The 13,980-nt window shown below is 46.9% G+C and overlaps 1 protein-coding gene across 12 annotated transcripts in view; it reads right to left on the minus strand.

Moving 5' to 3' along the window:
* The window catches only part of RAPGEF1 (Rap guanine nucleotide exchange factor 1), a 111,541-nt gene that overhangs the window by 25,582 nt on the left and 71,979 nt on the right, over positions 1-13,980 (minus strand). For 7 of the 12 annotated variants that reach the window (XR_008328669.1, XM_053374957.1, XM_053374959.1 and 4 more), the window contains 5 exons: positions 12,992-13,115; positions 11,700-11,883; positions 10,160-10,630; positions 7,877-8,079; positions 6,636-6,797 (listed from right to left, as the gene is read on the minus strand). Coding sequence is in view for 11 of the 12 variants with exons in the window: in XM_053374957.1 (XP_053230932.1) it covers positions 6,636-6,797; positions 7,877-8,079; positions 10,160-10,630; positions 11,700-11,883; positions 12,992-13,115 (1,144 nt within the window). In the remaining variant the exon portion in view is untranslated. The remainder of the gene's footprint in view (positions 1-6,635; positions 6,798-7,876; positions 8,080-10,159; positions 10,631-11,699; positions 11,884-12,991; positions 13,116-13,980) is intronic. The other 5 variants (XM_053374956.1, XM_053374961.1, XM_053374964.1 and 2 more) reach the window with 2 other exon arrangements.

A 13,980-nucleotide genomic window follows, 5' to 3' on the forward strand; every position in this document is an offset into this window, starting at 1 on the left:
TGTACCACATAATGATAATGATGACGACAACAACAACAACAACAACAATGTAAAAATCTCTAAAAAGCTTTACATAACTATGGTATAATATATTTATTAAAAACTAGCAATAAAAAGAGACTATTTAAAAACCAGTAGATATAAAAGGATTACCAGAAAATAGGTAAAAGCAACAGTTACACACAGACACACACACGTACATAATAAAATGATGTGCCTAAATAGGTTGGCCTAAGCAAAAGAAGTTTTTAGCAGGAACAGGAAACAGGGAAGGCTCCTATCTGACACCAACAGGTAGGGAGTTCCATAGAGTAGCTGCTGCAACATGCAAGAGACTGATTACTTGCAAAGGAAAAGCAAACACTGTACAGGTCTTGTAAAATAGCTAGTTCTAGCTTTATCCCCAAGTCCTCACTCCCAATGTCTAAGTACATCTAATTGCAACTGGGCAGCCAGTGCAGTATAATGGTTAGAGTGTTGAACCAGGACCTGGGAGCCCAGAGTTCAAATCCTCACTCGGCCATGAAACTCCCTGGGCTAGTCACTGTCGCTCAGCCTAATTTACCTCAGAGGGTAGTTGTGAGGTTAAGCAGGGAGGGGGCAGAACCATGGGACCATCTCTGAATGCTTTAAATAGCTGCTTTTACAGATAATCTACATAAATGTTAGGAAATAAAGAAAAAAATCTTGAGCTCCTTGGAGGAAAAAGTGCTATATGAAATGCAATCAATAAATAAATTGCTGGCAGCCACCCCTTGCTATCTTCCTTGATCCATTGTTCTTTTTCTGCCCACTGTCTGGACAGAAACCCACATGCAGCCTGCCCTGCTACTAGAAGGCTAAAAAAAGGTCCCACCCAAGACAGAGAAGCCGGCGGCTCACACTTTACCTCCCGACCGTCTACTGATGGAGCAGTTTTCCCCTTTCCCGAATCGAGCGCAGCCTGCCCAAGACCGTCTCCCATCTCCTGTCTTTGGGACTTGACTGGATTTTCCATGCATAAAGAATTGAGAAGAGGGTAAGCGGGGGGGGGGGGGCAGGGGGGTAATCTGGGTGGCTGAAACTAAAGGTGTATGGAGGGGGGAAGGAGAGGCATAAGAGGAAGATACTGGTTTCCAGATGAGGCTCTTCTTGCCCCTCCCTCCCTGCTTTGTTCCAGATGAGCAAAGCCAGTGGGAATGTGTGTGCAGCGGGTGGGTGGAGGGGTCCTGCACCATCAGCCTTTGGTGCTGCCTCAGTAACCCCGACAGCCCTAATCTCCATATTGATTCTGGGTCACGGACAGCGGTTTGGAGAGTCTCTCGTGCCTGCCTGGCCCGAAAACATTAAATCCCCAGTTAAGACTCCTGGCTCATGACATCACCCTAGCTCAGCAAATCCCATTCTGCTGGCCTGATACCTTTGGCGTGATCAGCTCAGCCTACTGGGGAGAGATTTGTGGAAGTTGTAGGTTGAAGGGTGTCCTGTTCAGGATCTAGTTATTTCACTGCACACGCATGCTCTCTTATTCTCTGTTTTAGTGGAAAGCTCAGTAGTTAAGAGCACTGGCTCTGCATGCCAAAGGACGCAGCCTCTATCCCCAGCATCTTCTATTCTGAATCATGAAGACTATAGCCTTACATTACATTTAGATGAAGGATAGTAATTCAGTGACGAAGCACCTATTCTGCATGCAGAAGGTCCCATGTTCAATGCCCAGTGGCATCTCCAGGTATAGCTGGGAAGGTCCCCTGCCTGAAACCCTGAAAAGCTGCTGCCAGTCAGGGTAGGTCATACTGAGCTAGATGGACCAAAGGTTTGACTTGGTACAAAGCAACTTATTGGGTTTCTGCATAATCCAGCGCTTGCGTGAGGGAGACCTTAGGTTCAACCCTTGATGGCAACTCAAGCTCGGTCTGGGGACATCCCCTGCCTTAGACCCTGGAGAGCTACTGCTGTCCATCATTGTCCCTTCTGTTTTAGCAGGTGCCAAGCAACCAGGAATGAAAGCTGGAACTGATAATAGAATCAGCATCATCACACAAGAATAAAAGGAAACAAGTTAGAAATATCAATTCAGGACTGAAGAGCCACAAAGGGTACAATCTGGCCAGACTTAACTGTCTTTCTTTCTTTCTTTCTTTCTTTCTTTCTTTCTTTCTTTCTTTCTTTCTTTCCTTCCTTTCTAAAAAAGTTTCTAGTTCTTATGCCTGTCAACAGATACTGGAAAATATACGGGCAATGTCTGCTGAAATCTCAATGACGGCCATCCATCCACCCACCCACCTAATAAAATGCATACAATGCTGGATTGTAAAAAAACCGCCAACAACCCTCAAAGTAATTTTCCAAAAAAAGATGAAACAATAAAATTATCAATAAGAAAAATAACAATAATTTAAGACTTTTGAAAAGTCAAACTAAGAATAGACTAAAAACAGATTAAAACTTGCATCAGTTTTCTAACATCTGGGTTTAAACAGAAATGTTTTTAGTGGGTGTGTGCAAATACAATTCCTAGTGGTCTGGGGGTAGGTGGGAGCTTTGCTCCTCTGCCTAATGGGGTGCCCCTCCTCCTCACCTGGCAAACTCAGAACAATGCTGCCGAACAGAGCTAAATGCAGACTTGTTGCAGAATTTATGCAAATATGGTTGCAAAATTTACTGAGCTTGCAAAAGCGCATGCGCGCGCGCACACACACACACACACAGGATTGCTTGGGTACAATTTTTTATTTTATTTCTTGAAGGAGGCTACTGTTATGATTTCTCGAGGGACTGTCCCCGCCCCTCCTTGGAGCAGATCAGCATGTCTGGAATCAGGCAGTGGAATCTTAACTATGCAGTCATGCTGGGACCAGTGCCAATTATGAAGCAAGTATTTAACAATATGCGTGTGTCTATATGTGCCAGAGGGCGTGGCTGAGAAGACTTTAGGTCTTTTGTCTACCTGGATATCCTCCTCACTGATCTCCGGCTGATAAGCCAAAGCAAAGCAAACCTCTCCAGAAAACACTGGTGCTTCCACCCCTTAGCCCACACTTCTTTCTTTCTTTGAAGGATCCAATAGCCAGGAAGAGGGACCATCCAGTCCACAGAATTGCTACAAGCTTAACAAATCGCAGCTGAGGATTTAAACTTGGAAGCTGACCGGCGCCTGTGGGTTCTCCCCCTCCTCTGCCTCCTGCAGGGTCAGATGGGTTAAAGTCAACAGCTGACTGTGGCCTGGAAACCCCCCAGCAAGGGCTCCTCTGTCAAGTGAGCAATTCTCCAGTGGGAAAGCAGAACTGAAGCAATACAGAACAGAAGCTTTGGAAGACAAGGGATTTTAAATAATAAAGATGAAATGGTCAGCCAAAATCAGCCTAGGGTCAGAGGAAGAGATTGTGTGTTTGTTTTTGTTTTAAATAGAAAGCTAGCTGAATGAAGACCAACAGTTGTTACTTTGGGGCATGATTCATACTGCCAAAGGTTGCAGAATTATAGCTGATTGGGAGGATCTTGGGCCATAAGCCTAGTTTGCCAAAAGATTAAAACAAATAAATGGCACTATAAGTGACAGGAAAACACACAGGAAAGTGCAGGGTGACATTTGGCTCTGACACAATGTCATCTAACTTCCCTGCAATCGAATCAGAATGAAGGCTCACTAAATAGCCAATGTTGTCTAAGATCCCTGCAAACAAACCAGAACAGATCCTTAATAACCTGCTTGTCTTAATAACCAGTAGAGGACAATACCAGAACTTAGAATGCGAGGGGGTAACTTAAGTAAGGATGTCTAAATGTGTGCCTCCAAGGAGAGCAAGGTAAAGTGTTAGTCTCCCAACTCAAGAGGACTGGCTTTAAACAGTGCGGGCTAGAAGTCCGGCTCCTTTACCTTGATTTACCTTCCTTTGCTCACACAAAGCTTACGCAGAGGCCAGACACTGCATGGTACTCACTAGCATTCATTCTGAGCTTGGGAAGGGCAGTTTTACAGCAATGAGCATCCACCCTGATTTGCCAGAGCGTTCAAGTGTGTTTCCATTTTCTTCCTGTTAAACATTTGTTCATCCCACACTTTTCAGCACATTTCTCCATTACTTTCCTAATTTTAAGTGGATTTGCTGTGCTAGGCTAGGGCAACACAGTGCTTTAATTCACAACCATCACACAAACCTAAAGTTCTGGTTTGGGCCTGAATCCCTCACACTAAATTACTGACCATCTGGGGGCACCCTAGACCTGGATAAGGGATGAAAATATGGGTCTGGCCACTAGTTCCCAAGAAAATCACTCTCTTTCTCAGCTTCAATCCCGTTTTTGCTAAGGGGGAAAGGGTGATCTTAAGGCACTGCTCCCCCACCTCCGGGGTAATAGTTCCATTTCACTACCAACCTGAGGAGCTGGGGCTGGCATTTTTATTTATTTTTTTGTTCTCACAAGCAGAATGGGTAAGGAGACTGCCCTCTACTAAATAAACAAAATCTATCATATTGGTTTTCTACATTCTTCATTTTTCAAGTCTTAAGATCAGTTCTCCTCAAGAAAATTCATCAATATTTTAATGCAAATTTCTAATGACTATATTTTTTGTATGCAGTTTTTGTCTAATAAACATGTTTTTGCAAGCAATTTCTCCTAATATACAGCATTTTTGTATGTATTGTTTTACTAGATAACTGCATTGCAAAATCTGGAGAAGTGGGAATTAGGTATTTTCTTATTAAAACAAACAAAAATGCATTTCTTTTACATCCCTATGTAAAACCAGTTCCTGGAACTTTTCTCTACCCTGCCTTCTTCACAAGAACACTACTGCTTTAAATGCATAGTGAAGATGAGGCCTTATTTCAGAGAGCCAGCAAAAGTGACACTCATTTTCAGTGGCTGAATTCCACTGCTGCCACAGAGCAACCTCCCTCATCATGGTACCTCCAGAAGTTGTCGGGACTCCAACTCCCATCACCGCTGACCATTGGTTACATTAGCTGGGGCTGATGGGAGCTGTAGTCTAACCATGCCTGGAGGATACCAGGTTAAGGGAAAGCAAATGAACTACAATTCTCATCATCCCTGACCACTGCTTGTGCAGGTTGGGGCTTATGCAAACACCTGCAGAGAGTTGGGGGAGGCTGAAAGATTCTAGTCCTGATAGAGAAGGAAGAAAGTATACTCCAAAATATTCCAAAAATCAACTGAACATCACCAGGGAAGGAAACAAAATGGCGCAGAAGGAGCTACTGGGATGGAACTAGGAAAGATCCTCTATGCACCCTCATTTATTACACAGTTGATTTTCAAAGGCAATGGATGGGTGGGCAATACAGCATGTGGTTCTGGATGCAGAAAGCCTAAGAGTCAAATCTAATTTCAAGGCTTGCAAGCAGCAGAGCTAGAATAGGCCCCTGCAGAGGACCGTGGAGAGATGTCGTTGTTCAGAATAGGTTAGGTAAGTACCATTCAACCTTGGATCCCTAGATGTTGTTGGACTACAACTCCCAGCATATCTCCCCATTGGCTAAGGGTGTTTCTCATCATGGGACTTCCTGGCAAATGTCCCCACTCCTGTCAGCTACTAGCCACCTCTTCCCTTCCTCCCATATATCCCTGCTGGATGCAAGGTGTGGAGCTTACCTGAAGGACCAGCCCAGACATTGTGGTCTTCATCAGAGGCTTTTCTCTGTGTGCTTTGACTGAGGCCGGTATGGAGTGACCCCATGAGAACAAGCCCTTTTCAGTAGCGCCTGCCCTTACCCTCCCAGTTTGTGGAATGCTCTTGCTAGGGAGCTTTCAGGCCTCAGGTTAGACAGTTTTTATTACTCAGACCCTTGGTGGTGAAGCAAGCCTCTACTGTGATGCTCACCTTTGAGAGGGGTGTGGTAGGACTTGTCCCACTAATTGGATGAGTGTTTTAGGAATGCTGTATGGTACAGTGGTTTAACAATCAATTCCTTGTCCCAGGGAACTTTGGGAATTGTAGCTTCATGAGGAAAGTAAGGGGTCTCCTAATAACTCCCAACACCTTTAACAAGTTACAGTTCCTAGGATTCTGTGGATGAAGCCATGACTGTTTAAAGTGGTACAAAGTAGTGCAGTGGCAAATTCAGAAGTGCAGGGTCCCTTCACGATAGCCATAGCCATGCCCCCTCACAGCTGAAGCCTCTTGTCAGTGTTCCTAAGTGCTTAGCTTTGGTGCATGCATAACAACTTCTCCAGAGTTTGCTTAACAACTTCTCCAGAAGTTGTTCTTCTCCAGAGTTTCCCTGAGGAGTCAATCCTCAGTGGCTGGCTCATCTCCTTTCACTCTGATTGGCTCCAACCAGCTCCAATCAGCACAAAGGGTGAGAAGACTTCTCAGTAGCCGAAAAGCTCCTCTTTCACGCCAATCACGATGCTGGAGACAGGGATTCTTGCTATGGAAATAGCAATTGTTCTCTGACCCCTCCCGATCCCCTGCAACACTATGCCTCTGGCGGCTTGTTACTGCTTTAAATGTATGGCGCAGTTATGGCCGGTATATTTGGCACCCAAAGAGTCACAAACACATTGCCCCTCCCCCACAACACACACCCCACCACCATCTGGGGCAATAAATCACAGCCGCCACCCCCCACCAAAGAGACAGCAGGAGTCAGCAAGACAAGACAAGAAGTCCAAAGTTAGTAACTCACCGAGTGCACAGGAAGGGTGCTATGCTGGTGGAGGAAGGAATTAGAGATGGACATAGTGAGGCCCTGAGCCGTGCCGATGTCCTCGGTGGCGATGGGCACTTTAGGTGGCTGGACACAGTAGGAGACAGAGGAGAAGGAGGAGGAGGCAGCAAAAGAGGCCTGCTGGAGGAAGAGAGAATGAGAGAAGAAGAGGAAGAAAGAGGAAGAAAGGAAGAGGAGGGAAGAAAGGGGGGAAAGAATGGCCTCAAGCCAGGCCCTGCAAACTCCTAGATCAAACAGCTGACAGGGGCGGGATCTTTTGAGACCTGCATAGCTTCTTATTCTTCTACATTGCTAAAGGAAATAGACGAAATTATATCTGCAACAGGATCTTTGTTTCATTTCATTGTCTTGCAGTGCAAGTTTATGAGGAAACATCTAAAATGCAGAACCGGCTGCCTATGTTTGATTTGCCATGTTAACTGTAAAGCTGGGCTCTCTCTGCAGACAAAAAGCCTGCTACGACTTTAAATTAGAAAACACCAAAAAAGGGAGATTGTCCCATAAGAACTAACCCCCCCAAAGAGTTTCGCCATTTTTGAGAGTTTCTGCTATTTAACTATTATGGAATTCCCATAATGGGTATCTGGTTGGCAACTGTGAGGACAGGATGCTGAACTAGCTGGGTCCTGGGTCCTTGGCCTGATCCAGCAGGGCTCTTCTTGTGTTCTACATCCACTGTCTGAGACAATATGCCTCTGAATGCCAGATTTGGAAGCAGGAAGAGAGCTATTGCACTCAAGTCCTGCTCACAGGCTTTCCATTGGGGCACCTGGTTTGCCAATGTGAGAGCAGAATGCTTGACTAGATTGGCCCCTACCCTGGAGGTCTACGGTGATAGCACAACCTCCATGCCCAGTTGATGAGGAACAACTGGAGAGCACCGTTGCACACAGGTCCCACTTGTGAGCATCTAGGTGACCATGGTGAGAACCAGAACCAAAGCCTCCTTTGGCCTGATCCAGCAGCCAGGCTCTTCCGATGTTCGAATCCAATGCCTTCACCCTGGTGGCTTTTGGGTCGTATGGTCAAGGCCCTATAAATTACCCAGGTAAGTGAAATAAAAACAAAATCATCTATAAAAATTCGGTGGGAGAGAAGAACTACAAGTAATGGGGCCTGTCTCCTCGGCAAGGTGGATAAAACAAATCTGAAATGCATCACATCTGGTGGGTCAGGAAGAGGAGGAAAGGAGCACTCACCAACTGCCGCTGTTTTGGTGGGAGGGCAGGAGGTGGAGCAAGATCCTGCCCAGAGTCAGCACTGCTGAAGGAGTCGTTGAACCCATAAACCTCCATCAGGTGCTTGTTCTTCTGTTGGTAGATGTGTTCATTCTGCGGTGTCTGGTAGAACATAGAAGGCTGCGGTTCTGAGTAGTCCTCCACAAACTGCATATAGGCCATCACTGGAACAGAAAAGACACAGGAGGGTGTGAGTGGTTTACCCACCTGGGAGGCTTCTGGGGAACCTTCCCTTCCCCAGCACCACTGGCTGCATCAATGGATCAAGGTATAGAACCAATCCAAGCTATCTTTGCCATTTCAGCTGTGTGGTAGCCATGACCACCAATGAGATTTTGCTCATCCTATAGCAGAGGAAAAGGATCCTTACATCCGCCAACCCTCACCCTTCGAAGGCCTATATGGCAGCTGTGCACCTGTCAATCGCCTGACATCACAATGAGGTCAGGGGAAGCATTTCCATCTGCTTGCGTGGTTTGGAAATGAAGCTATGTAGGCAAAGGCAAAGGGATTTGATCAGTGGCATTAGCATGCCCAACACCTGATGCCGGGTCTTGACCAGGTTGGCATGGTTTGCAGGGGCAGATAGCCTCACAGGCAAAGTAGGCCACTTAGAACAAGATACTGGTGGATGATGGGCTGGAGGTTCCCAACTGCTGTTCTGTATGAGGGGGGGGGGAGCATGGCTTGCCTTGAGGAATCCAGGGATTTGCCATTTGGAGGGGATGTGGGAAATTGGCCTGGTTACATCATAGCAAAGAATGAAGAAGAAGAAGAAGAAGAGTTCGGATTTGATATCCCGCTTTATCACTACCCTAAGGAGTCTCAAGGGGACGCAGGTGGTGCTGTGGGTTAAACCACAGAGCCTAGGACTTGCCGATCAGAAGGTCGGCAGTTCGAATCCCTGCGACGGGGTGAGCTCCTATTGTTCGGTCCCTGCTCCTGCCAACCTAGCAGTTCGAAAGCACATCAAAGTGCAAATAGATAAATAGGCACCGCTCCAGTGGGAAAGTAAATGGCGTTTCCGTGTGCTGCTCTGGTTCGCCAGAAGTGGCTTAGTCATGCTGGCCACATGAACTGGAAGCTGTAAGCCGGCTCCCTCGGCCAATAAAGCAAGATGAGCGCCGCAACCCGAGTCGGCCACGACTGGACCTAATGGTCAGGGGTCCCTTTACCTTTACCTTTAAGGAGTCTCAAAGCGGCTAACAATCTCCTTTCCCTTCCTCCCCCACAACAAACACTCTGTGAGGTGAGGCTGAGAGACTTCAGAGAAGTGTGACTAGCCCAAGGTCACCCAGCAGCTGCACGTGAACCGGAATCAAACCTGGTTCACCAGATTACGAGTCTACCGCTCTTAACCACTATACCGCACTGGCTCATTTGCATTTCCTGAAATAGTAAGTGCTAGATTAACACCTCCAGATTTTGTACATTCCCCATCCCCCCAAAATGTGTACCAAAAAAAAGTGTATCGAAGTGTATAGTGAAAATAATGAACAAAAATGTGTTCTATATGGGGAAATGGCTTAAACAAATATGTGCATTAGAGAAAATTAAATACAACAATGTGTGAGTTGAGAGAAAGAAATGCACACCTGAATGCTGAGAAGTCATCCCAGTGACTTTTTTTAAAATGCAAAGTGATGTGGAAATGTGGAGAACTGAAAATTGGAAAAATGAACTGAGAGAAAACTTCCAGACTCCAGCTCCACCTGCAGCCAAAATGGCTAATAAGTCAGGGATGATGAGAGATGTAGTCCAGCAATATCCAGAGGGCCATAATCACCTTGCCTGTGATCTGGGTCATTACTGTCTGCACTGACTGGCAGAGCCTCTCTAGGGTTTCAGGCAGAAGTCTTTCCCAGCCGTTCCTGGAGATGGCAGGGATTCACCCTAGAGTTCCTACATGCAACCATGTGCTCTACCACTGTGGAATGTTGGAAGTACAACAGCAGGGATCATTCAGTTGGTATGATTGACTATGTGGTTCCAAGGGAGTTTTCCTCTGTATATTTGGATGTTTGTCTTCCTGCTATGTACATGAACCAAAAAAGACAAAACCTCTCTGTTCCTTTCTCCTCAAACTATACACAGTTTTTTCTGGTTTGCACACGGAAGTATGATCAGGCCTTTTTGCTCTAGACTCAATCTGCATTATTTTAAGTGACTCTGCTAATATGGAGCCCTTTCCTGAGCTGCAATGGGCACATGAGCCACGAGAAACTGAGTCAATTTTGCACTTACTGTGTTTGTTTTTCTTCTCTGGCAGAGGTGGCGGTTTCTCAGAGTCACTAGTGGAGTCCGGAATGAGAAAGTCAGTGAGGAATTCAACGGGGGCTGGGGCATTCCCTGGCTGGAAGGGCAGCACGGTAGCAAAAGGCGTGATGGTCATAGGGGGGAGCAGGGTGGGGTTGTGCAGATCGTCCTCTGAAATGTTGTCATACTGCGAAGGGTGCCTCTCAAACAAGACACGGCAGCCGGAAGTATCAAAAGTAGGGTTGACTGTCCCCCTCCTCTTCTTCTCTGGGAGAGCCGGAGGGACCTCAGCAGCCAAAGCGGCCGCCACTGGCAGCTGGAAAGTGCGTCCGTAAAATGGGGAGCCGGCCTCCCCCAGAGACTCTGGCAAAGGGCTGAGGGCGGTGGGCCCCTGCTGAGGTAACTGGTCGGCATTCGAGAGGTCCTGCTGCAGGAACTCGTAGTCTGGATCATAATGATCTGTGGAGAATAGAAGAGAGGCAACCATCAGGAGACTGAGCAACAGTGAGCCCCAACTGCTAGGTCAGAAGGGTGCTGATACACATCAGGAGAGACTAGCAGTGGGTGGTGCCCCTTGGGACTGGTTGGGCAGAAGCAGAGGTGGATTTAAGGGAGCACAGCAAGTTCCGTCACACTGAGCGTGGAGCCTCAGGGGCACCACAACTACTATGCAGCATGGAAAGCAAGAGGTGGGGAGGAGGAGGTGCCGAATTTTGGCATCACAAAGGGCACTGCTGATCATTGAGACCCCAGGGTCTGCCACTCGCAGGAAGTCAGGGAGGCCAACAGTAAGTGGCTCCACACACAATGACAGGCAGAGCCAACTAAGGCCACATCAACACCATATATTTCAAGTACTATGACACCACTTTAAGCGGCCATGGCTTCCCCCAAGTAATTCTGGAAGCTGTGGCTTGGTAAGGATGCTGAGAGTTGTTAAGGGAACCCTATTTCCTTCACACAACTACTATTTCCCAGAGATCCCTGTGAAGAGGGAGTGGCTGTTAAACCACTCTGTCCTGAGCATTCAGCTTCAATGGATAATCCTCTCTCAATCAGTTTCTCCACACCATCTCCCTCTTATTTGCCTTTTCTTTAAACTGCACACAAAAAGCAACACCAGAAAAGGGCCTTCTCAGTGGTGGCTTCCTGTTTGCAGAACAGTCCCTTCCCAGCAAGGCTGCACTAGCAGCTGTCACTATCTGGTCTTACTTGCCAGGCAAAAACATTTTTATTCACCCAGTCTTCTGGCCCTTAGTTTTCTGCTCTCTTTCTTTTTTAGCAGGGTAGATTGAGTAGAATAAAACATAACATATACTTTAACATTCTAGGTTGTCTCCAAACGTTTGTTTCTGTAAGTTGCTTTGAGTTCACATTTGTGAAAAGGAGCCACTAATCAATCACCATCAGCTTAGATGCTACAGAGGCATTTCTAAACACCAGGCCCTCAAAACCCAAGCTGCAGGGTGCATGCACCCTGTCCCCTTTCCCCTCTCCAGGTCCTCTGGCAAGAACACCCACTCCCTACCTAGCGTTTCACAGCTTGTGTTGCGGGAGCACTGCCCGCTGTCACAGTCCAGCGAGGAGAGCTGCTCATCGGATTTGCTGAGCTTGCCCATGCTGTTGTATGGCGAGAGGCGGGGGGATTCCCCGCCATAGGACTGGCTGCCTCCTGACAGCCTCCGCTGTGCGTAACAGTCTGCATCAAAATCCTGGAGGCACAGAAGAAGAAGAGGAGGGGAGTTATGTTTGTTTCATTTATTCAAGGTATTTATTTTATTTAAATATTTACAAGCCACACTTTCATTAAAAATAAATAACAAAGCGGTGCACAACAAAGGCATGATAAAATGTGAAAACATCAATAAAATGCTTTCAGGTTTTAATGTGTTTTGAAAAGCTAAGGTTTTGTTGCCTTGGAATGTTTGGGAGTTGCATTATTTTATTTATTTACAGTATTTTTTGCTCTATAAGACTCACTTTTTCCCTCTTAAAAAGTAAGGGGAAATGTGTGCGCGTCTCATGGAGTGAATGCAGGCTGCGCAGCTATCCCAGAAGCCAGAACAGCAAGAGGGATCGCTGCTTTCACCTCTTGCTGTTCTGGTTTCTGAGATTCAGAATATTTTTTTTCTTGTTTTCCTCCTCCAAAAACTAGGTGCGTCTTGTGGTCTGGTGCGTCTCATAGTGAAAAATACGGTATTTCGTTTATATTCCGCCTTTCCTCCAAGGAGTTCAATGTGCTGTACACAGTTCTCCCAGTTGTGGGGGTGGGGGCAGGAGGGTGATTTGGCAGGGGTGGAGCCAAAAGACCTCCAACACACATGGGGAGAGCATCAGCTGTTTCCAGCTTTATGTAAAGTATATAACCCCCTCAATGTTTATCTACTTAAGAAACTAGGTTTCTCAACCTTTGCAATAAACTGTCTCACTTCCCTCCCCACCCCCCTAAAAAGCTACACACACACACACACACACACACACACACACACACAAACATAGAGGCAAAGGTAGTCTATACCAAACACAGACCCAGACATACAGATTCAACATGGCACCCCTCCTTTTAATGATGAGTGGTGAGAGGGGGCAACATGTGCCCCCATCACTGTGCTGGGCCAGGCCAAGCCTTTCAACTTCCTTGCCCTGGTCAGTGACAAAATAGGGACCAACATCATGCAGTGCCCACTGGTACTCTGCACTTACATGTCCCACCATCAGCAATTAAATTGGGTTTGGGGAGGCTGCCAGTGGTCTGCTACTCAGAGCAGAAAACTAGATGGGCCAACAGTCTGAACCAGCACAAGGCAACTTCCGACTTACCTGCCTATTTATTCCAATTGGCAAACTGGACCCACTGGTGGTCCGGCTCATGGGTGCCACAACAGCCACTCTAGTGGGAGATGGCGCCGACTGGCGTTTCTTCGGCGGCAGTGCAGGAGGAGGGCTGTGAAAGGTGGGTCAAAGAAAAACATGAACACAACAACGCCAGTCAAGTACTTCTGGATCAATAAGCCACAATAACCATTTCTAAGAAGGTTGGGGAAGGGCCATAGCTCAGTGGCAGAGAATTTCCTTTGCATGCAGAAGGTCCCAGGTTTGATCCCTGCTGGCATTTCTAGGTAGAGCTGAGAGAGACCACCACCCTCCACCCAAAACTCTGGAGAGCTGCTGCTGCTGAGCAGTGCAGACAAGATGGAACTAGACTGACCAGTTGTTTCTCAGATGTGGAGTCTCTCCCAGACCTACCTGAAGATACTGGGGAGAGAACCTAAGCCCTTCCCCTGAAAACAAAGTAAGATTCCAGTCTTCATGGTTCTGAATAAAGTACTGATTTAAACAGGAAAACCCAAGAGGCTTCCTTCTAATGAGATAGACCGCTGGGTCCATCTAGCTCAGTACTGTCTACACTGACTGGCAAAGGTCCTCCAGGGTTTCAGGCAGGCAATCTTTTCCAGCCCTACCTGGAGATGCTGGAGATTGAACCTGGGACCTTTTGCAAGTAAAGCAGATGCTCTACCACTGAGCTATAGTCTTTCCCTCATTAGCTGCTACAGTGGTACCTCTGGATGCGAACGGGATCTGTTCTGGAGCCCCGTTCACATCCTGAGCAGAACGCAACCCGTGTCTGTGGGTAGCGATTTGCTGCTTCTGCACATGACGTCATTTTGAGCATCTGCGCATGCGTGAGTGGCAAAACCTGGAAGTAACCTGTTCTGTTACTTTCGGGTCGCCATGGAATGCAACCTGAAAACGCTTAACCTGAAGCTACTTTAACCCGAGGTATGACAGTATTTCCTTCAAAGGATGGA

Source organism: Podarcis raffonei, chromosome Z, assembly GCF_027172205.1.
Source record: "Podarcis raffonei isolate rPodRaf1 chromosome Z, rPodRaf1.pri, whole genome shotgun sequence".
Taxonomy (NCBI): Eukaryota; Metazoa; Chordata; class Lepidosauria; order Squamata; family Lacertidae; genus Podarcis; species Podarcis raffonei.